Source organism: Acomys russatus, chromosome 13, assembly GCF_903995435.1.
Source record: "Acomys russatus chromosome 13, mAcoRus1.1, whole genome shotgun sequence".
In the NCBI taxonomy this organism is placed as follows: domain Eukaryota; kingdom Metazoa; phylum Chordata; class Mammalia; order Rodentia; family Muridae; genus Acomys; species Acomys russatus.
In genome coordinates this window covers 62,218,107-62,242,969 of record NC_067149.1, presented here as the reverse complement: position 1 = coordinate 62,242,969, position 24,863 = coordinate 62,218,107, and the positions used below count along the sequence as shown (strand labels likewise).

General features: G+C 39.8%; 1 protein-coding gene across 1 annotated transcript in view; it reads right to left on the bottom strand.

The window, feature by feature from the left end:
* Window positions 1–24,863, bottom strand: part of Pik3c2g (phosphatidylinositol-4-phosphate 3-kinase catalytic subunit type 2 gamma) — a 297,903-nt gene that overhangs the window by 251,667 nt on the left and 21,373 nt on the right. Inside the window, exons 5-8 of the mRNA XM_051155525.1 lie at window positions 20,452–20,554; window positions 12,397–12,467; window positions 7,558–7,621; window positions 351–410 (exon numbers count right to left, since the gene is read on the bottom strand). Coding sequence (XP_051011482.1) covers window positions 351–410; window positions 7,558–7,621; window positions 12,397–12,467; window positions 20,452–20,554 — 298 coding nt within the window. The remainder of the gene's footprint in view (window positions 1–350; window positions 411–7,557; window positions 7,622–12,396; window positions 12,468–20,451; window positions 20,555–24,863) is intronic.

Sequence of the window (24,863 nt, the reverse complement as noted above, 5' to 3'; positions counted from 1 at the left end):
AAAGTCCTGAGTACACACATATAAAGGAAGGTGGACTTTAAAACAGTATGATTTAAATAAAACCCTCTCAAAAATATTTGTTTATGAATTGAGACAGTAGTTCCAGGATGAATTAACTCCTCCACCCACAGCATATAAGCACCCAGGGAATTTATACAACAGCTCCGTAACCGCAGGCATTTGGACTGGGCTAAACTCCCCCTAACTCTGATGCTTTGGGTTAATGAAAGCACAAACAGTTGTGCAATGCTATGTTCTGTGAGATGTGTTCTGAATTTATCTTCCAAGGTGTTTGATGAATCACAGCTGTCACGGGCTCAGCGTTCTGATACTTTAGATAATAAACATACCTGAAGAGTTTTTGAAGCACTGGAAAACATGGATAACAAATGTCTCTCCTCCAAATCTTCCTGGAAAAGAGAATGGAACACAACTGAAAGAAAGCAAACCTTCTAGGGCTTCCTTAGTAGTGACAGAGAGAAAGGCAAGCTGCATGTAAACAGCCACACAGCCCTTTACCCACTTCCAGATTTCACAGAAACCCAGACTAGTGCCTGTTTAAATATGCTGTCTGGGAGCATCAAAATCAACTCATGAATTCAGAGACACGTTGAGAGTTTAGGGTGCTTTCCTTTCTAGCGTTTTGAATTTTTTTTCCTACCATGATTTTTCCCCCTCTGAAAAGATGGATATGCTCTCTGAAGAAACACTTTGGCTTGAAATGTAGAACATTGGGCCAATTGTAAAAAGTGAAAGCATTTGCCATATGACATACAAGGTTGTAAATTGTTATGATCCTTGCAGGGATGCCAGATCACAAGGTGACCAAGCGAACATAATCACAGAGAGTAACGGAGGACACAGGGCTCACCAAATGTCTAAGCCTTGGCAAAGAACTGGAAAGGGTGCAGCCACTGTACAAGTGGATAAGAATACTGGGGCATTTTAAAGAAAGTCATCAAGACTGGGCTTGAGTTAGCAAGCTTGTTTGGAACTGAAGGGCCTATTCAGCATAGGTGTGTAGGATCAGGAATGTCCAGTGACAGGTGCAAAGCCCTGTCCACTTTGTGGGACTCGTTTCATAAAAGTAAAAGTCTCAAGTTCCTGGAATAGGGGCAGCAGAAGTTGACTTCTGTTGCAGGCATGGACCTTTGCTTCTGAGAAGGGACAGGAAAATGAGAACTAGGTAGGGCACAGGTGACTGTCGTCCGCTAGTGAAGGAAGAGGAGACGTGAAACCAAGGTGCACAGAGGAAGTCCTGCTGTGAGTCCAGGATGCTACAGGATGCCAACTCCAGGTCAGGTACTGATGCTCAACTGCTCAAGACTGAGTCCAGGCATAAGGAGGGATTTACCTACTGTGCATCGGAAGGACAGAGTCCCCAGTGGAAGTTCAGGCACAAAGTCAAAACGAGACTGTGCTTGACGCTTACATAAAGCCCCTCTTGACCCCAGGGCCGATTGTATGAATGAACCATTTAGTGAGAAACAAAGGGGGTGGGTTGCAGAGGAAGAGGAGGCACAGAGAAGGCCCTAAGTACCAATATATTCACAGGGTTGCATCTGCCCTGCACACCAACAGCACAGCAGAAGAATGCTAACCATTTTTCGGGCCTTAGGGAAATTTACTCAATCTCTAACGTAGATCTACACATATTGTCTAGCATTCAGTCAAAACATTAGGTTCCTCACAGAAACACAAGAGAATGCAGCTCCTTGTAACTAGATACCAAGATTAGTGGGGTCAATATTAGTTATGTCAGGGAACTATACACCAATTCTCCTAAAATGCATCTCTAGATTCACCAGTATTGTAGCAAGGTGCCTAAGAAAGGCTCATGACAACAATAACAATACGGAAGATCTTCTATCATGTGGTACCAACACTTTCTGTAGAAGATGGAGATTAATAACTTCCACTCGGATATAAAGACCTGCTAGAGAGCTGGTTCATCAGTCAAGAGCAGTGACTGCTGTTCCAGAGGATCTGGGTTCGGTTCCCAGCACACACGTGTAGCTCACAACTTCTGTAACTCCAGCTGCAGGGGATCTGAAGGCCTCTCTGTTCTCCGCTGGTACAATACATTCACAGGGTTCATACACATACACACAGGCAAAATGTCTATTCATATAAAATAGTAAATTAAAGACAGAGTCTTTATTTTACTACAACTTATTAACTGAGCATATGCCACTTATAACCCGACTAACCAAAACAATAGGAAAAGAGGAGTAAGGAACGCAATAACAAAACTGTAAGAATATCAGTTTTGAGGAACGATTCTCCTGGCTTAATCAGCAGGATTTCTTCTGCTGGAACCTGGAGTAACCAGAACCTGGAACCTCAGTGGGAGCTGGAGCCCCAAAGCCTTCCCTCAAACGGTTCTCTCTAGGTCGGTCTTCTAGTGGATTAACCTCACCTGTTCTCTCACAAGACCTTCCAATCCCACACTTGGGATCCTAAAGAAGAGGTTTATCTCTCCTTCACAGAGCAGGATAGGCTGTATCCAACCTGATCTGCCATCATGTGGCTGATAGCTTTTTAAAATGATGCCAAGCACCTAAAATTTAGGAAAGCAAACTATTTTAAGCAAATGAACTACTTGCTGCAGACTTAAAAAATAATGAAGCACCATGAAACACCACCCCTTATAGAGGAGCTACAGTCAGCTAAATGTTCTAGGGGTGGGGGTGCATTTCCTTTCCTTCAGCGCTGTAATTACTCATACATAGCCACGCACTAGTAAGTAACCTCACACTGATGTTTATGCAGGCAACCTAAGTTTATAGCATTTGTCTCAAACACCCACAAACCACACATAAACAAAAGAAAAGACATTGAAGTCTGAGGAGTTTGTTGGGAAGAAAAAAATTGGGTTAGTGTAAGAGAAAAGGAGGGATGAGGTTAACAGGGCCATAAAATAATCAAATTAACTGTATACAAGTATAACAATGTCAAAGAATGTAAAAAAAAAACAACAAAAAAAAAGGAGCGATTACCACCTTATACACAAAAGGGCAATTTGAAATGGAACACACAGTTACAAGGCAGAAAACCATAAATAATCCTAAGAAAATAGAAAGAAAGTATACAAAGTTGTGGAAGCCAATCTTCAGTTAAGAGTATAAAAAACAAAGTATATCTTTTAAACCGAGATGTAAGCAACAAATCAAGGACTGGAGTGATAGCTGAGTGTAAGACACACACTGCTTTTGTGAAATACCTGAACTTGGTTTCCAGCACCCACATCAAGTGGCTCACAATGTGTGTGTTTTAAAAGACTGATGAAGATTGCTACGTTTATTAAAAATGTATAATCATGAATTTATCATAAGAAATAAAAATTAAAACCAAAACATCATGCGTATGCCTCAAGTTGGACTATATTACTTGTTAGTGAAAGGGGATCTCTGCTATGTTGTGAAGTGTACATAGACTTACTGGAGAGCTATGCCTCAACAATTCTACATGTATGGCCTAGAAAGGTTACTTGTTTGTCTCAAGTGTCTGCAAACAGTATAGATTACTGAGGTCCATTTTTCTACTGGAGAACTATTCAACACTTAAAATGAACATAGATCCCACATGGAGCAAGGTACGCCCCCCCCCACTTTGGTTTCATTTATAAACAAAAAAAATCAAAGGGCACAGAGATCTACCATTATTAAAGCATGCATGCTTTGTAAATGACACCAAATGCTTTCCATCAAAGGACATCTCTCGAAAAACTTTTAAACATTATTAATTTTGTTGATCTATGTGCTATGCTGTGTGTGTGTGTGTGTGTGTGTGTGTGTGTGTGTGTGTGTGTGTGTTCCATAACAAGAATGGTTCTCTCCTTTCATATGTGGGTTGCAAGGATCAGCCTTAGGCTTTACAGGTGCCAGGTTAAGCCATCTTGTGGACATAAAGGGTACATCTTCTATAGAAGAAAGACAAATATAAGGGCCGAGAGGCCTGGATGTCAGTATTATCCTGTGCCTAGCCAGGGTCTGTCATATATTAGCCTTTATTTTGTATCTACATTACTAAATGTTCTTCCTGTGATACACAACATACCTAAACTCCAGAAAGAGTGCACACAGTGTTTACATCTTTCCAGAAACTTCTCTGGTGATGTTGCTCTCACTGGAGTCCCAGCTTCTTGACTGTGCACTGTCTTCCACTTCAAGGACTGAGATTCTGATTATTTGGTGTATTTCCTCAGTCTGGGAATGTGTGTTGTTCACATAATAGCTCTGACTTTCCATCATTTGGGCCTTGCCTGCATTTCTGCTAAGGCAGGCTTCGTCTCTGTAACTGTGTCTTATTTCCCCGTGACCCGATTTTGTCTTTTCAGCTTCTCTCTTTCTGACCTCTTCACTGGTCATCAATACCTTTTATTATATCAGATTGTGATTATCAACTGGATTGATGGCTTTATTCTGGATTCCCTAGACCCCCTCCTCCCTGGTGATAGTAATAAAAACAATGGCTGCAGTAGTGAGAATGCCAACGCCTGACTCTCCCTCCTGTGAAGATGCTCTTCCAGTCACTGCTCTTTGTTAAACACATTACACGGGTCGTTTTCACTGATCTTTAAAGATATCACTGTATTATGTTTTATTGCCTCTACTGTAGCCATGAGGAATATGAATTAGGAAGGCTAGGTATAGTAATGGGAGTCGACAGAAATATCTCTCAGGCGCCAGGAGCTCTGCTTCGGAATTCTGACCTGGACTGTAAATCTTCCTAAATTATGTCTGAAATTGGGCATTCTGAACATCTGCTAGTGTGCTTCCTGTTATCAAGAGTGCTTATCCATGAAAGTTATCACATGCTTTGTCACATCCCATACTACCTCTTCCTACTTATGTTTTGAGTTTTCTTCCTCTCTGAGTGGTTTGTGGCTTGAGAAGAGGAGCATGTGTCAAGTATGGGTCCTTACTTCTCCTGAGCCACTTAAGCATGAAGACAAAAGACAGACACATTATTCTTTTGATTATTGACTTGCTACAGCCAGTGGATCATGGGCCAGATGGTGGAAGGACCAGCGAGGAGGGCTCTTAGCCTTTCCTATACCAGGTGGACATGGCATGGGAGTCCAACAATGAATCATGGCATGGGCTGATTTCATGTAAGCTTGGCCCATGTGCTCTGCAATTTGTTCAGAGGTGAATTAGATCCTCTGGTTGAACATTGAGGTCGCTTACTTCTAAAGTTCTGACTGACATTTCAGTAGGAGCTTAGCGATGAACTGAAATGCCCCACTAATAAACAATTTTTAATCAGAAAACAATTCTTTCAGCCAGGGTGAGGTACGATTTTATAGTATTTTGGAATGTATAGAATCCACTCTGGGAATTACTTATGTAAATATGGCCAATATCAAACCAGGTCCTCAACCACTTCAGGAAGGTCACTCTCCCCCTCTCTTTATCTAAGAAGGAAATTATATTTCTGAAAAGTCAAAATAGCTATAGGATGAAATTTAGGAGAAAAGTGTCCAATGTAAAAGTTCCATATAAATTATCTGAAATACTAGCCACATAAGACACAACCCATGACACTCAATCTGAAATTAATAAGGTCTAAAATATGTTGAATAATTACTTCAAAGAACAATCATGTTTGTCAGTTTAAATTATCCACATTATTCAGAAATATTCATGACATTTTTTTTCCAGCTGAGGCTTTGTTGTCTTGTTTTCAAATCACATATAATAATCTAAGTTTGTAAGAGATGGTGGAAACATTAATTTTCAAATTGTTGCTGTTTGGGACATTGATGAAATGCTGCTTGTCAAAGAAGCAGGTGGTGTGACACAGGGGCTGGGATGCGTGCTGCTTAGTTCACTTGTCAGTAAGCAGGTGCAGCACTTAGAACTGACGATCCTGTGGTCTGCCCACATATGGTTCTGCATGCTCTGCTTTAGAAGCCTATCTAACAAGCTTTTTATGTGTCTAACGGGATTGCTCAGTGGTTAAGAACATGTACTGGTCCAGAGGACCCAAGTTCAGTTCCCAACATCCATGTTAGGTGGCTCACCATCACTTGGAACTGTAGCATGAGAGAATCTGATGTCCTCTTCTGCCCTCTGAGGGGCATCTGCACTCACATGCACATATCCAGAGAGACATACAAATGCACACATAACTTTAAAAATTAAATCTAAAAAAAAAAAAAAAAGCTTCCTGTTTTGGAGTGAGCTCATGTGGAACCAAGGAGGCACTGTGGCCTTTTTATACACTCATCCATATTTGCCATAGCAGGCACTTTACCTCCTAAAATATCTCTGAGGTCCCACTTATGGCACTTTCATAAGAGTTAAAACAGAGCCACTTTCATTCACTCATATTCCAGATCACTACAATTTCAGGTTCAAGACAGGCCCCAGAAAGATGAGTGCAATCGAGAGAGCGTTAGACTTCAGGGAGGAAACTGAGGTGTATAACTGTACTGCCACCCCCTATTGCTGCTTATTTGTACACAAGTTTGGCCTCCATGTGAAGATCACAAGTCCTATGAAAACTCACTCCTGTTAGGAATAGTCAGTCGCCTGAGAGCCGCATCCTTTCATGGACCTCTTGATCCCACTGGTTCCTGAGAAAAGATGTCATCACCTGCTCAAAGTTACATTTGGATCTTTGGGGCTTTGTGTAAGGTGGCGTGGTGACTTGCTTTTGAAATGCCAGCCCTTCCCTAAGAGCGGCTCTCAGAAAGGATGTGCCAAATGGAGATCACAACTCAGAAGCCCAGCAGGTGCCTGGATTTTAGTAGCCCTGGACTGGCTCCATCATTCGCTCCTGCTGAGCCATCCTTTCCCCTCATCTTTATTCTCTGAAATTGATCTCTCCATGTGGTCAGCTGCAGCCAGGAAATCTGCAGTTATTTTAGACTTACTGAGGCTTTCACCTAATCATGCAGATTTCACATTTCGCCTCATCTCCAGGCTGAAGTATGAGGCTGGACCAGGCCTCCATTATCAGTTTGGGCTAATGGGATGACTCCCCAATCAGCCATCAGTCATTCTTCTAGTGTGAACACTGGCCTTTGCCATCAGCTGATAAATCAAAAAGTCATTAGTTGGTTTTGCAAGATCCTAAAGAATCTACATAACTCTTGTCAGCCTCTCACCTTGAACCTGATTGAAATACTGCACAATTTAATATAGTTTCCCAAACACACCAGGTGGTTTCTCAGTTCATTGTTTCTGTTTCTATTTATACTTTGTTGAATGTTTTCCCTACTTTTCACATTTCTTTACATTTTCCCTTCTCTGACAAAGAAACACAATACTCCTATTGCAATAAACAATTGAAATGTGCCATGTTCATTGATGTTCATTGTCTCCTTTTGTGTGTCCTCTACGCATATGGCTTTGGTTGCACCTACAGCATTTTACTGCATATTTTCTTTACCTTATTTATATTCCCATGGTAGAAAGAAAATCCCCTAGAAATGTGGACTTTGCTTTACTCATCTCTATGCCTTAAGAAATTTGGGAGGTTTTAGAAAACTAGGAGATGCTTACTAAATATTCACTGATAGATGGCTGAAGCTATAGGAGCTAATACCTGGATTTTCAACAGGTGTTTGACGTGGGAGGTGTATTTTTTCATTACTGTGGAGAGGCATTGTCTACAGAGATAAAAAACAAAAATTTTGTTAAATTTGAGTAGCAAATTGATATCATACAGACATATATCATGATTTCTGATTTTTCCACAATTCTCTATTAGGCAGAACCAAAACAAATTACCTTATATGACTTAAAAATTTTCCCTTGGAATTATTTTATTCTTATAGAATTTTATAACCAATCTAGACAACTCTTAAGTCAACTACCCACATTCTATCACCTTGGATTTATTATTCTTTAAGACATATTTAAAATTGCAAACATTTCTCCAAGCCTACCACCATTCATTCCCACAAGGTGCACAGATCATAACTCATATGCTGTGATCCTTAGTGTTAACTGCCAACATGACAGAATATAAAATCACTTTAGAGAAAAGGCTCCTGGGAATATCTGTAAGGGGCTATTTTGATTTAGGTTTAGTTGAGATAGAAAGAACTGCCCACTGTGGGTGGGCCCATTCCACATGAAGGGGGATCCCATCCGGGACTGTATGAGATACAGAGGTGGGATGAGCATTAACACCTTCCTCCTGCCTCTGCTTCTGACTGTGCATGCGATGTGACCAGCTGCTCAAGCTCCTTCTGCTGTGGCTTTTCCATAATGATGGACTGTGACCTTGAACCGTGCACTGGAACAATCCCTTTCTCTTAAGCTTCTAGTCTCTGTGATGGAGGAGCTGGTCACTGAAAGGAACTACTACAATTAGTGTTAGGTCTTCGCTCAGTCTGAGAGACTTTAAGATTAGTCAGCCATGACCAGTGTGACAGTGCTAATAGTCAGCTTGACAGGGTCTGGAATAATTTAAATGACTCACTTTGGGGGCATGCCTGGGAGGGACAACTTATATTAAGTTAGCCTCTGGCCTCCTCAGTGAGGGAGTATCTTGATTAAATTAAATGAAGTGGGAAGTTCCACCCTGAAAATATGTGGCCTCATTCCTCAATCTTGAGTCCTAGACCAGCATGCACCTGTCTCTACTTCCTGACCATAGAGGCACGTGCTCAGCTTCATCCAGCTCTTGCTTCTTTGCTTCTCTGACATGATGAATTGAGGGTCACTGTAAAAGAAACCTTTCTTTTCTCTAGTTGTTTGGGCCATGGTATTTTATCACAGTAGTGGATGCAGCCAACTGCTTGCCTTATCATGTATGTACAATGAAGGCTCCTTGGAAGTCCAAAGGGCCAGTGGTTGGAAAGCTGCCAGATAGCTGACCTTACAGGGCTTCCTGGAGGGTGGTGTGTCTTAGAGAGCTGGGTCTCTATATTTATTCTCATTTTTTCAATCATCTCACCCCTGCCCACCATAATGTCTTATATGAATCAACTTGCACCCTTGAGTCTATGAAGCCATTAGGAACTTCAGGGGAGGGTTATAGGGTCTCACTTTAGAGCTCATTAATCACAAGCAAAGCTATACTCAGACTCTGTAGGGCTCAGGGTAGGGGGGGGGGCCTCTGATGGGTTCTGAGGCCTCAATGTGTTTTCCTTGTGTTACATCCTCCAGGTAGACCTCATCAACACTGACTTGAATTTAGGGTCGCAGAGAAGGTGTCTGCTACAAAACTACTCTTGCTTGTTAGTGGGGAAAAAGTTCACATCTACTAGGGTCACAGTAACTTCTGTCTTCATGCAAGAACAGAAGAGAAATAGTTTGCTCTACAAACCCCAAATGCAACTCATAAGCAGATAATGATACATGTTAGCGGTAAGACATATTAAATACACCGTCTTAAAAATCTTTGGTAGGTATTTATGATGGATGGAATTGTCTTACACAACAGATAACTGCATTTTCTTTCCCAGGCTTTCTTGTTATTCCAGATTTATCTGTGTTTAGGTGGGATATGTGTGATTTGAGCAGAGATTCTTGCTGGCTTTGCTGTGTAGAGCATTTTCTAAATCATTATTAACTTTATCTTCTTATTTGTCCTAAAAATTCCTAAGCTGAATTGAATAATGAGTTATAAGGACAAAAACCTACATGGAAAACGCATTAATATATTTTACAGTAGTTTCATTCTCACATGTTAGTTATCCCATTATCACTTTAACTGTCATTTTAAGACAAAATACATAAACTGTATATAAGACAGTGCAGTGGTAAGAAAAGAATAATGTGTTTTCACATAAAATCCATCCCTAATGTTAAAACGACCCCCAGGAATGCTTTTATTTCTTCACTGCGCTTGTAAATATTACATCTATCTAATAAAAAAAAGCTAATTGGAAATATGGTGGTCAATAAATTCTCTCAACTTGTAAAAAGTAGATAAGTCAGAGAAAGTAGAGACCCAAAGGGAAACCTGTATCATTACTCTAGTCGTCAAGGATTTGGTGACTTGCTGGCCCTGGTTGGTTTGGAAGGGATTTTGTTATGAAGCCCAGGATGGCATTAGGCTTGCAGTCTTCCTGACCTTCCCCACTCTTCACCTGAGTGTTGACATTACAGGTGTGGACCGCAGGCCTCCTAGTGTTTGGCTTCTGAGTCTATGAAGGCATGGAGGAACACATGACCTCCCAGAAAGCTAAGGTCTGCAGTGGCTATCACAAGGCTATGATGGAGCATGTGCCAGGTAACAACACAAGGGGATGATGTATTGGGATGCAATGAAAACTGAAGCATTCACTGAAGGCTGGACCTGACTTTGGTCAAACCTATAGTTCTGTGTCTATGTGATTTTATTTTTAACTTTACTGTTTTGCTGCCCATAATAAAAGAGGAGGAAGAGTACTGGTGTGTGGCATCTCATCCGGCAGACCCAGGTTGCTGCCCACCACTCCCAGGAGTATAAAGGTGGAGGAGATTAGCCTGAGCCTAAGGTGTCCCTGTTAGGTATCCTCTGCCATTTATTAAAGTAAGAGTTCTGCTTTGCCCCAACTTGCCCCAGTGGAAACAGACGCATGGCAGCCAAGGCCACTGGATGGGTGAGGGCAAGGGGTGGCAAGTGTGACATAAGAACAGGAGGATGTCTTTTGGACTATTTCTCCCAGCCTCTGCTTCTCCATTCCATGTCCCAAGAACCAGGCTGAAGTCACAATCTTTAGACAAACAAGCCGGAAGTAAGCCTTCTTCTTCCAGGAATTTCCCACTATAGGATAACTTGTTAGGTTTGCTATCTCTTTACCTTAATTCCAGTTTGTTTCTCCATAACCCATGGGTAGATAACCTGTATGTGGCCCCTGTAATTATCTATGAAGAAAACACTTGGACTGGGTGATGTCCGAAGTCCTTTTTAGTCCTAACCATATGATGGTACAGAACGTTGAGCTTGACCTGGAACTGCTACGCATTCAGGTGCTAACTACCGGCCCCCAGGATCTGGCTACATCCGAGACAAACACACTTTCATGTACTCCAAGTGATGCTATGTAGCTTCACTCTCCAATGAAAGTTGCTGACAGCCTGACTGGGAGGAAGAGAGGTAAGCAGAGTAAAGATTCCCAAGCTTGGGGCCAGAGAAGGACCATAAGAAGGAGAGAGGAAGGAGGAAGAAAGGGGCAGGTCGCCGTGGAGTAACCAGAAGATATGGCCCAGAGCATCTTGCACTGAGGACTGGTTTGATGGAGCAGAAGCAGCCCAAATGAAACATGTGCGAGTCTTTATCGGGGGTTTGGCTGGGAAGCAGACAAGATAGCTTAGAGGGTTAATATCTGCCCAGCACCAGAGTTTTAAGACCTATAATTAATCTAACAGATCTCTGTATCTTTTATTTATAAAATGCTGGGTTAAGGAATAACTACCAATGTATTAATAACCAGCATTAATTACTATTAACAGAATATATTAATTCAATTTACAACTAAATGAGCCTGGATGTTTTGGGAGTGGTTCTGGGCAAAACCAATATAGAGATGGGATGGTTCATGTGAAGACACAGCCCTTGGAGATTCCACTGGATCTGAGTTCAGCACTCACATTAAAGTGACTTAAGAGCCTGGGGTGAGTTATCTGACCTCTCAGAGCCTCAGTGTCCATGATTCTGAAGCAGATAGGGTAGGTCATCCCAGCCTTGAGAAGAGATCTAGGTGAGAAAATGCATGCGAACTATACAATAGCTTCACAAAGTGATGAGTTTTATCAATATTCCACAAACCAATTGAGGTAAATTTACAGCAGGTTTTGCTTTAGAGCCTTATGATGCCCCCCCCCCCCCCGCACCTGACATACACCTCCCATACCCCAGCTTCTTTTTGGTTCTTCTCAGAACAGTTTAATTCCAGAAAAATCCAAACTACAGCCCTGATGTCTTCTGGTTTTACTGATGCATCTTTTCTGAGCATACATTTAGGTGTGAGGGTCAACTATGAGGTACCCGTTTCCTGTCATTTGAGTTTTCCAATTTGATTTACACTCCTCTGTTTGTGACATACCAATTATATCATGGAGGTCCAGGAGGAATTTTAAACAGGAGATGGTGACTCCCAAGGTCTGGGAACTGGGTTTTACAAAGAGCTGAGTTACACAAATACCCAAATTCACAAAATGAATAATAAAAGGACACCCTTTGGAGTTTAATAGCCGGTGGCAGATATATTTCAAAATGAAAGTCGTATTATTCTGGAAGGTGCTAGCAGCTCCTCAAGCACATCTGAGTAGCTGTGAAGACTAGATAATTATTAACAGAGTTTGCCAAAGAGAGATATCTAAACTGCAATCGCTGTCATGGTACCAATGAAGGGACACTGTTAATAATTGACCGAAGAGATATTGTGGTCTGGCATTGGAGAGTTCAGTGAGAAAGCTGTTTTGGAGTATAAATAAAACGTCTTACCTGGATATTTTCCAAATATGTGTAAATGCTAGGATTTGGTTTAGATGAAACTGACTGTGGTCATCTTCATTCTGTAGACAGCAGAATATATTAATATTTATAGAGTGAATAAGAATGAAGAGAAGATAAAAATAGGCCTGTAACTTCCTGCTGTCATTTTATTCAGCTCTTTTGATAACCTCAACTCATCATTTTTATATTTTGTTTTAAATAACTTCTACTTCTTTCCTTAATGGTATGAGCCTTCCTTCCACGTTTAACGGGAAGCTGAGCCTTGGATAAGGATAAGCCCAGAGGATGCTAGTAAAACATCTGGGCATCACCAAGGGCATACAGTCATCTCTCCTAATAGGGAGGAAGGCAGGTTTTTGACACCAATTATCTTGTTTTCCTCTTCTTTTTCCTCTTTCTCCCTCTCCTCCCCTTTCTACTTCTCTTCCTTAGACCTTCTTCTCTTCTTCCCCTCTCTTTTGCTTCTTTGGTTTGCACACCAAGCACATCATAACAGCATGGCACCTAACTTGCCAGTTGATCTGGCAGAAGACTCCTAAATAATTCCGGTTTTTGCAGCTTTATCCTGTTTTACTCCCAAAGTGTCACCGTAAGAGACCATCTTCATCAAAGTAAATAAATTACAGCAATTGGTAACTATAGATTCTAGGACTTAGTTGGCAATTTATTTCTCTTTCAACTAAAAGGAAGTATCTATGTTAAACATTATTCTTCTGACCCCTATATACATGCACACACCCAGACACACACACACACACATACACACACACACACCTACTTTGATTGCATGGCCTCTTTCACAGTAAGTATTCATGCAAACCCTATGCACAAGTGCTCTCAATGGAATAACCTTCATCATGATGACACTGTTGACCACATGAAGACTGCAAGTTTCATTGTTGAAACTTGTTTCTTTCTTTTGGGGGAGGGGTGCAGTTTCGAGATAGAGTTTCTTTTTGTAGCCTTGGTTGTCCTAGACTCACTTTTTAGACTAGGCTGATCTCGAACTCACTGCATTCCACATGCCTCTGCCTCCCAAGTGCTGGGATTAATGAAATCTGTTTCTTATACCTTGGGTTTTAAGTGACCTTGGCCCACACACTCTAGTTTTAAAACTACCTGTGTTCCTGACAGAAAACATAAGAGGAAGGTCCTAGCCATTGCTGAGTGTCAAAGATGAGTTGATTTTTATGCTTCCTAGTTCGTTGAGTAGGCTAAAGAGAAGTGAGGTGACATGGAAAGGATCAGGTCAGCATTATACAGCTTGAGAGAATTCTGTTAGAAACAGTGCAGAAATGTTAAGAGGTTATATTAGAGATGCCTAAGAAATTGTGGCACGTGTAGTTTTCCTTTTGAAACAGAGAAAGCTAAATTTGATAGGGAAATTACTACATATATGCATATATATGTATACAAACACACACATAAACATGTATCTATGTGTGAGAGAACCATCAATCTACGGTTGAATTTGTTGCCCTCATGTGGTCAATGGATGCAATTACAATGAGGGATATGCCACTGTAAACTCTTTTGAACAGGTTTTGCAAGAATATGTGCAGGAAAAAAAGGAAGAATAATCTTGTTGTGCGTGTGTGTGTGTGTGTGTGTGTGTGCATGTGTCTGTGTGTGTGCATGAGTGTGCTTGCATGCCACATGACTAATGTTTAAAGACATACATAATGTAACTAATGTACTTAAGATGATGTAACATGTAGAACTTAAATTTCCACTACATTAAATTAAAGCAAGAAAGTAAATACTGTTATTTACCGAATAATAAAGTCTTAAATGCATCGGTTTGCATCTTTCCATATTAAACACTCAGATTTACTGTAAAAACATTTTCTTTTTCTCCAGATATGTTTTTGGGGAGGAAGAAATTGGTCTTTTTCTTATTGTCATTTATCAGGAATACTTATTTCAAATATTTACTTGACATATATGAATGTTTGCATGCTTGTACATTTGTGCACCATATGTATGAATGGCTACAGCCAGCAGAACATGCTGGGTCTCGTGGAATTGGAGTTGCAGAAGATTGTGAGTTGCCGCGTGGGCGCTGGGAACAAGCCCTGAGTCCTTTGCATGGGCATGTAGAGCTCTAACCACTGAGCTGTCTCTTTGGGCCCTTGAAATCCTTTCTAAAGTATCTGCCACACAATACATTGTACACTTCAGTTTCTCTAAAGCTGACACATTACTTTTGTCTTAGGGAAAAGAAAGCTATTTTTTCTTCTCATATAAAATCTGCTGTCAGGTTGTGCTGGCCCCTGATGCAGAATCTGAGAGAGCGAGGGAGGAAGGTTGTAAGTTGGTAGTGAGCCGGTGCTATATGGTAAGCTCCTGTCTTGAGAACACTCGATTACAGCTATTGTTCTGTGAATATTCTCTGAGCTAGAAGGAAATCTTGTTTCTGTGATTAGCTTATGCAATTCTGACAGCACTTTTGATCACATTTGAAGGAAATTTAAAGAAAATTGAAATGTTAAGAGAAGGGCCTTCAGTCATTTGCATTCTAGTTCACTGAGGTGGGAGCATTAATGCTTTTGCAGTCTAAGTTGATTTCTGAAAACCAATAGGTTCCTTTCTGAACAGTCAGTCACAGCATCAGAGATGAATTTAGCTTCATAAAGCACTAAGGTAACTGCCACAAGTCCAGCAAATTAAGTCAGGTGACAAAAATGACAACATTCCCAATGTAATGCAGAAAGCAAAATTTACAGTCTTTGTGGAAGGACAATATATTGTTCCTAAATGTTTACAATTGAATTAAGAAAGTCAAAAGGAATTCGGTATTATTTTAAAGTAGAATTTAAAAAGAGCATTCACTGTTTATGAAGCCTATAAAAACAAGGGCCAGATAAAACACCATGACAAACAGGGAGTTGGGGAGGAAAGGGTTCCGGATTTTGTCACTGAGGGAGGGCATGACAGGTACTTAAAAGCAGAAACCAAGAACTGAAGCAGACACTGCAGAGGACCACTGCTTCCCGACTTTCCCATGGATAGTACTGCCCAAGATGGGCTGGACTCTTCCCATCAAGTAAGAGTCAAGAAAATGTCCCATAGCCTTGAGGTATTGGCACAGGAGACAACTTTCTGAACAGAACACCAACAGCTCAATCTCTAAGAACAACAATTAATGAATGGGACCTCATGATACTGAGAAGCTTCTGTAAAGCAAAGGGTACTGTCAGCAGAACAAAACTGCAGCCTACAGACTGGGGAAAGATCTTCACCAATCCGACGTCCAATAGAGGGCTAATATCCAAAATATATAAAGAACTCAAGAGATAAGCACCACCAAAACAAATAATCTAACTAAAAATGGGGTATAGAACTAAACAAAGAATTCTCAATAGCGGGTTATCAAATGGCTGAGAAACACTTAAAAAATGCTCAATGTCCCTAGTCACCAGGGAAATGCAAATCAACATGACACTGAGATTCCATCTTATACCCATCAGAATGGCTAAGATCAGAAACTCAAGTGACAGCACATGCTGGCAAGGATGTGCAGAAAAGGGAATACTCCTTTACTGCTTGTGGGAGTGCGAACTTGTACAACCACTTTGGAAATCAATCTGGTGTTTTCTCTGAAAATTGGGAATAGTTCTATCCAAGGCCCAGCTATACCATTCCTGGGCATACACCTGAAAGGTGCTCCACCATACAAGCAGCTTTCTTTATAATAGCCAGAATCTGGAAACAACATAGATGTCCCTCAACTGAAGAATGGATAAAGAAACTGTGGTATATTTACACAACAGAATACTGCTCAGCTATTAAAAACAAGGAAATCTTGAAATTTGCAGGAAATGGATGGAACTAGAAATGATCATCCTGAGTGAAGTAATCCAGACCCAGAAAGACATGCATAGTATATACTCATTTCTAAGTGGATATTAGCCACCTAATACAGGATAATCACACTACAATACATGGACCTAAAGAAGCTAAATAACAAGGAGGACCACAGGGAAAATGATTAATTTTCATTCAGAAGCACAAATAGAATAGACCCAGGAAGCAGACGACTTCTCCATCAGATTGACTTGTAACTACGTCTCTAAGACTCTTTCTTTCTTTCTTTCTTTCTTTTTTTCTTCCTTTCTTCCTTCCTTCCTTCCTTCTTTCTTTCCTTTCTTTTTTCTTTCTTTCTTTCTGTTTGTTTTGTTTTTGTTTCAATAATTTATTTTATTTGTTTTCTAATTTGCTTACTTTACATCCCAATTGTAGTGTGAGATGTCATATTTGTTGATACTTTGATGAACAGTATGCTTGCTGTAGTTAGATGTTGAGTGTTTCTCAAAGGCACATCTGCTGATGGCCTCAGATTGGGGCTATTTGGGGTGGAGTGGGGCCTTTAAGAAGTTAGTGGCAGTGGGAGACATGACATCACTAGAGTAATGGCTTTGAAAGAATGGCCAGGCCACAGACTTGCTCACTCCATGGCACTGTGAATCCTACAATTTAGATCTTGACTGTGCCGTTTCTTAACTGTTCACTCTTAATTTTTTAATGTCATGTCTTCTCCTTTTCAAAGTGATATTGGATGTGACCTGAAAGACAAGGTTTGAAGATATAAGGGCACTGAGCACCGTTTGTATACTCTATGTGAATGTTTCCATAATTCTCTACTGGAAGTCAGGGCCAGTTGACTGCCCTGTATGTCATCCTCCATGGAGCAGACACCTTGCCAACTTCATTCACTGTTCTATTCACAAATCTGGGGACTTTTGAATAGAAGTAACATAGTTGATACCCATTGGAAGGATGAAGCTACAGGGTCTCACCAAATATCTTGGCGTGACCTAGAACTTGCTACTTAGAGCAGGCTGGCCTTAAACTCACAGACATCCATCTGTTATCTATTTTTAAACAGCTGCAGCACCCACCAGGAACAGAAATGCATTTTCTTCCCTTTGCCCATCTTTGTGGAATTATTCAGAAGTTGGTGACCTCATACTGAAAAGGGGAATTTACAGTGACAGTTGCGCACCACAACTTAGCTATGTGCTTCTCTGCCTTCACACAATGACAACGGCCGGAACGGTAAAGATACTGTACCACATTTCATGTCTTACAAGATGAGTTCAACAAGAAGCCTGCTTTTGCTTCCCTTTTTACTGGCTGTGATACTGGAAACCATTTAACTAAGCTCTTAGCTATTAAGCACTTTTAATTATGGATGATAGAGATAACAGCATTTAAAATATGTTTTTCCCACTTCATCTTTTTAATAATTTAAAAACTGCAGTCAGTGCCAACAACCTAATGTATGCCCAATGTGACGTGTCGTTAAATTCCTATGGTGTCCCAGGATTTGTGCAGGGTGGATATAGCTGAAGAAAACAAGACAAAGCAAATGAAAATACATATGGACCTATGTAGATTCTCTGTTACTGTGATGCAAGTCTGACCAAAAGCACAGTCCATTATGAACAGAGCCAAGGCAGGAACCTGGAGGCAGGAACCAGGATAAGGCCATGGAAGAACTCTGCTTATTGATGCTCTTCTGATGGCTTGTTCACCATGCGTTTTTATATTACTCCAGGTGCCCTGCTTAGGGGTGACACTGCCCTCAGTGGACTGCGACCTCCATCATCAACCATCATTCAAAAGCTGGGCCACAGTTGCTCATGGGACAGTCTGATATAGACAATTCTTTATTTGACATTCCTTCTTCCCAAGTGAAGCTAGTCTGGAAAGCACGTACATAAAGTGAAAAACTTGACCATTATCTTTCATCTCAATCTAAATTGAGGGAGGTGGGTAAACCAGAGTCTTTCTCACATGTATGTTGATAGCACAGTGTAAGGGCTCCTAATTCTCATGGCTAGACTTAAGTCTAATTACATATTATAATTACAGTGGGATGTTGTTTCTGATTTAGGGAATTATAAACATAAAATGTCTCAGATTGCCAGGTGTTGTGGCACACTCCTTTAATCCCAGCACTTGGGAGGCAGAGGCAGGCAGATCGCTGTGAATTTGAGGCCAGCCTGGTCTACAAAGTGATTCTAGGACAGCCAAGATAACACAGAAAAACCCTGTCTTGAAAAAACAAAACAAAACAAAACCCCACATGCATTGTGTGTATTATATCAGTGTATTAGAGTTGTACGGGATTGGGTGTGATGGTGCACACCTGTGATACCAGTGCTAGGGGAGGTAGATGCAGATGGGTCTCTGTGAGTTTGAGGCCAGCCTGGTCTACAGAGTGAGTCCAAGACAGCAAAGGCTACACAGAGAAACCCTGTCTAAAAAACAACAAACAAACAAAAAAGAAACAAAACAAAACAAAACAAAAAAAACCCCAAAAAACCAAAAACAAAAAAACAAACAACAATTGTATGGGTTTAAGATAGACCTTGAGTTAAAGATATTTATTTATTAATTAAGTGGTGTGTGTGTGTGTGTGTGTGTGTGTGTGTGTGTGTGTGTGTGATTGTATGTGCATGTGAGTGCAGGTCCTTGTGGAGGTCAAAAGAGGGCACTGGATGCCCTAGAGCTGGAATTATGTATGGGTGGTTGTCTGCCACTGGTTCTGGGCTCTGCAGGTTGAACTTGGGTCCACTGTAAGGACTCCTAACCACCAAGCCATCTCTTCAGTCCCTGTGTACTTAATCAATGAGATGAAAGCACTAGTGATTTGTGAACTAGTATACCAGTCAAAAAATTGTTTTATCAAGCATCAAATTAGAGTCACACATTTCTTCTCCCTCTCCTGGATAATAATAAAATATCATGATTTCAGCCTTTTCTGCAACATTGAAGGCAATTTGAAGAAACGTAAGCTTATTAGTGTGGAGGCATCCTTTGGACTTTGTGATATTGCTCTGCCTAGATTTCAGATACAGAGCCCTGAAGCTGTCATCAACGGCTGAGCCAGAAGCAGGTCCAGGAGAAATTTCTAAACAACTCTCTTTTGGCCTCATTATGTTATATTCTACATCAATATATTGCAAACTGATGCGCCACCTGACATTTTTATGATGAAACACCTTATACTTTATATATAAATCACATACTAGAAATCTGTTATCTGATGGAAATGACAGGACGTTGAGATTTTTGCTTAAAACAGGTAATTGGAAGATTCTGTAGATGAAACCTGACAAAATATCAAAGTTCATGCACACTGTGCAATTTGGGTCAGGAGTATCTCTAGACTTCACATGGGGAATAAAATTTACATCTAACAGCATGAAATTGTATCATTAAAGTACACTCCTCCTGTTCTTGGCAGATTAGCATATACAGTTATGAGTATTAATCTAGCCAGATTTAAGCAATGCTGACGTGGACATAAACAGTCTTCTAACAGGATGAGAATGTGCTATTTTTCTGCCATCAGTAGGCTCTCATTTACATTTGCTTTTCCTTTCATTTCTCAGTGGCTATGTGGGAGTATGCATAAGATGTCCTTAATAGTCTTTCACAAATGATTTACCTAAGAAACCAATTGGCTTGTTGAGCTGACTGTGTTAGCCATCCCAGAATACTATAGCCAAATAGTGCCATAAGTACCATAGATTAAATGTGTTAAAACCATAGAGGACAAGAGGTTTAAGTTCAAGAGGCATATGCCTAAAATGTAGACAGTTGCTTCCAGGCTGTATTCCAACAGAGATGGGGGAGGAAGAAAAACAGAGGGGAAATCTAACCTCTCTTATGTGGGCATTGATTTAATAAAAATCTTGCTCCCTGATGACTTCTAAATCTAAGTGTATCCATTTGACTTCAACTTTTAACCCTAACCCTCAAAGGCTAAGACTTCAACTTATGAGTTTTGGGGAACACGAGACAAATGTCTAGTTCACCATACCAAGGACACTGTTACAAGTTCATGTTATTGTTTCTAGGTTATCAAGGAATTTTGTGAAAATATTTCACCTTGTTTTAATAATGATAAATGAAATAAACACCTGCCCATTAAGCCAAGTAATTCCAAGTTGGCAGCAAGCCATTGAGATAGAGCTATGGTTTTTAATGTGTCAATGTGCCAAATTATAACCCACAATCAGAAAGTCTTACCTTCCGGGATAATTTTCCTGGAACACCCCTGTTTTTCTGAAGATGAAGTTGAATAACAGACTTATTTTTCTGAAATACTTTGTGGTTCCCTAGACAGTGATCCCTGAAGAAGAAAAAAGATAAACATGATCATATCTTCACAAAATATTGCAACCTGTGTGGAGGCATGCTTCTTTGATGACTTCATTGTGTTTTCTCCTTAAAACTTCATATGACAGTCTGGTGTTGGAAAATTCTGAGTACATACATGCATGTGTGTTCATCCACACATATGTGCATATGTACACTTACATATTATGTATATAATTCCGTACTGTGTATAAATGACTCCTGAAAGAAATTGTGCACATCTAGTTATACCTGACAACACAGTATAATTTTTAATGCATTAAGGGAGAAAATGATTGCCTGTTAAATGAACATATTAAATTATTGTAAAGGAGGCTCTATACATGTTCAGATTTGTTTCAGCCAGCCACCTCACCATACTTCAGGGTGGCCTAATTGATGCCGTGATGTCTGTGTGGGAACCACTTTATCCAGTAAGCAGAGTGATGTTGTAGAAACAGCATGTGATTTGCAGATATATTTACCAGCTCCATTACATTAGGTATGACAAACTTAAGCTGTCTGGATTAATACCATTCCTTAGAACTGATACATTAACATCTAAATCAAAAGGTTAACAAGTAATTTTTGCCTAACTTAATCATCATCATCATCATCATCATCATCATCATCATCATCATTATCATCATCATTTTTCAGGTGCCTGCTTGTATCCTAATGAAAGAAAGAAAGAAAAGGTGTGGATTTGGGTGGGTGGAGAATTGGAAAGGATCTTTGGGGAGATGAGAGAGGGAAAACCATAATCTGAACATGTACTAAAAATCTATTTTCAACAGAGGAGAAAAGAAAATTAAATATACACATTATTTTGTATGCTAGGTGTATGTATTTACTTTGTTTCTTTCTACCTCTTACCATTTTCCTCTGTAAATTTTTTTCCAAATATAAATTGCCATACATGATGGACAAAATTAATTTCCATTTAAAGCATGCTATATTAAGTAAGAATTGATTCTTTTGTCACATGAAGAACTGCTGCTGGATCTCAATAATGTTTTGACATGTTCAAACAATACTTCATACATATTAAATACATGTGAATTAAATACAACACTAAACTGTTTCCCAATTCATGTAAAATACACTTTAAATCATGTGACTTACTGACTCATGCTCTTCTAGAGAAAATGGAAGAAAAGGACAAAGCATTGAAGACAAGAGAAAAAGGAGCAGTGCATTGAGAGAGGCCTGGGAGAAGAGGAGTGCCCTCTGGGGAAAGCACTGTCACCCTAAACAATGCTAGTGAAGAGGAAAATGATGATACATCCATCTTAATTAAATGAAAACATTGATGGCATTTTCAAATGGAGGTTTCTAGTTATTACAGGACTTCTTTTTGTTTTCTTCTTAAAAATATATGTTTAATAATCTTGGCTCCAACATTCCCATTACAGCTGTAAATTCTGGTATCTTTGATGGTTAGTTATTAAAAAGAATGCACTGTGTTAATGTACTCAGGTCAAATGATCCTGGTTAAGTACATGAGGGATTACTAACAAGAAAATATATAGTCATTTGGGGCCTTTACATCGATAACTTATTAAATATCCAGCAATATCTGTTCCTAACAGTGTCAGGCAAGAACAGTACTCTGTAACCATGTTCTAAATTATCTATAACTTTGAAAAATACTATTTATTTTAACTTGTAAGTATGGGCATTTTACCTGCATGTATATCTGTGCACCATGTGCATTCTGGGTGCCCATGGGGGCCAGAAGAGGGCATCAGTCCCTTGGAACTGGAGTTACAGATGGTTGTAAGGCACCAATGGTTGCTGGGAACTGAACCTGGGACCTTTGGAAGAGCAGCCAGGGCTCTTAACAACTCAGCCATCTCTCCAGCCCTTCTTTATTTTTTTATTGCAAATTTACAATTGTTCTTATATCTACCTGCTATATATTACTTTAGATTTATGTTAGTATATTGTTTTCACAACCTGAGGTAGAGCTATTCAGTACAATGGCCATTGGATACCCAATGCTACTTATTGCTCAAGTACGATATATTACAAGTGAAAAATGCACACAGTGTTGTGAAAGTTTATCATAAGGAGCAACATGAAATATCTCAGTAACAACTGCCTACATGTTGACATAATATTTGTGTCTGCTATCCTTCCTAGAAGAGACTTGATACCCTATGAGCATATATATAATATTTGTGTATGTTGTTTTTTCTGTTCTAAATATTTTTATTAATTTATTCTTGTTACATCTCAATGGTTATTCCATCCCTTGTATCCTCCCATTCTTCCCTCCCTCCCATTTTCTCATTATTCCCCTCCCCTATGACTGTTCCTGAGGGGACCTCCTCCCCCTGTATATGCTCATAGGATATCAAGTCTCTTCTTGGTAACCTGCTGTCCTTCCTCTGAGTGCCACCAGGTCTCCCCCTCCACGGGACATGGTCAAATGTGAGGCACCAGAGTACGTAAGAAAGTCATATCACACTCTCCACTCAACTGTGGAGAATGTTCTGACTGTTGGCTAGATCTGGGTAGGGGTTTAAAGTTTACCGCTTGTATTGTCCTTGGCTGGTGCCTTGTGTATGTTGTTTAAAAAACAAAACAACAACTACAAAAACAGAAGAGCTAGAAATATGGCACAGAAGTTAAAAGTACTTGCAACATTTCCAAAGGACTTGAGTTTGATTCTCAGCACTCACATCAGACTGCTCCCAGAAGCTTATAACCGAAGCTCCAGGAATCTGTCCTGTTTCTCTAAACCCCACCATTACCAACATGCAGAGGGCATATGTGCACACAGATAAATACACACAAATAAATAATAAAATAAATATTTTAAATGTATGAATATATTTTTACATTTACTTCTTTTTGTATTTTTTTGTGACTTGAAAAAAAAATTAGGTCATGTGACGTTTTTATTGGATCACATTATGATAGAGAAATGAAGGAGAAGGCTAAGAAGGCTGTAAATAACAACTAAATATACACTATATAGTAGATGAAAGAAGAGGCATTCAGTGTCTGTCTGAGGATTCTACATTGCTGGGAGATGTAGGACATTTAATGTATCAAGAGACAGAGAAAGGCATAGTTTGGTAATAGAGGCAGATTTTGTAGGGAAGGGCTTGAGCACTAAGGAAACAGGCCAAATTGCCATAAAACCTGAACATTGAAATCACACTGTCAATTTAGAGATCTAGTTTTTACACGTGGCTGCTCACCATCATGTATAAAACTTTATTATTTCAACTAATTGAAATTCTGTGATACAGGTAAATGTTTATGCACTTTCTTAAATATCTACTAGTGTATCAGGATTTCTGCACATTCATTATTTGTTCTCGAAATGAATCCTTGGTTTTATCTGTCTCCTACTTACCATCCTTGGTACAGTTTAGCACATAGGTGCTGTTTAAGGTGAACAGAGGAAGGTTAAATACATGCACATAATTATCCTTGTTTCCTACTCATCAATGTCTCATGTGATTTGAAAATATTTCTATGGCACTCTATGTAAATAGGGAATAATAAGCATAATGCCAAAATGATATGCAAATGCTCATATCTGTCTTATGGGGGAAGGATATAACGAATGTACAGGTGTGAGTGTTGGTTCTCACTATAGTGGCTGCACTTTATAAATCTTCATTTACCAGGGTGCTTTCTTTGGAATAAACATGTACCACTGTTTTGTGGGATATTAAGGTTCAAAGGGCTATTTTATATTTGTTATTATGTTAAATTCCAAACTCTGGGTTGACAAACATGAGTTAGCAAGCAAAGGGCAGTCGGGACTTGAATAGAAGTACTCCCATGTGGGTGTAAGCTGATACCAACAGCTTTTACTCAAAAGAGAAGTGGACTAAATGGACCTTGGTTTGTGCACTCAAATGCCTTGTTTTTCAGCTTACTTCTATCTAATAAAAAGCAACTTTCCAACTATCCATATCCCTCATGCTAGTATGGTTAGATTTAGATTAAAAGAAAACTAACTAAATACAACCAAAACGTTATTATCAACCAAAACTTTATTATAACAACTCATTTGCAACACCTTTGCTATTTATTTACACACCCACAACAATTAAGGAACAATGAAACAATCTACACAAACGGAGCTACCTACAATACAGAGCCAATACATACTTAAGTGATGCTAACCCTTTCTATCTGCTACAAAATAATATAGTGGACTCCCCTCAGAACACAGAATATTGCAGTTACTCCCCAAGGAGAACAGGCACAGGGATTTGATTCCATCTCAAGGTTTCATTATTTTTCCAACGAATCTCTAGAGAAGCGAAACCTTCTGT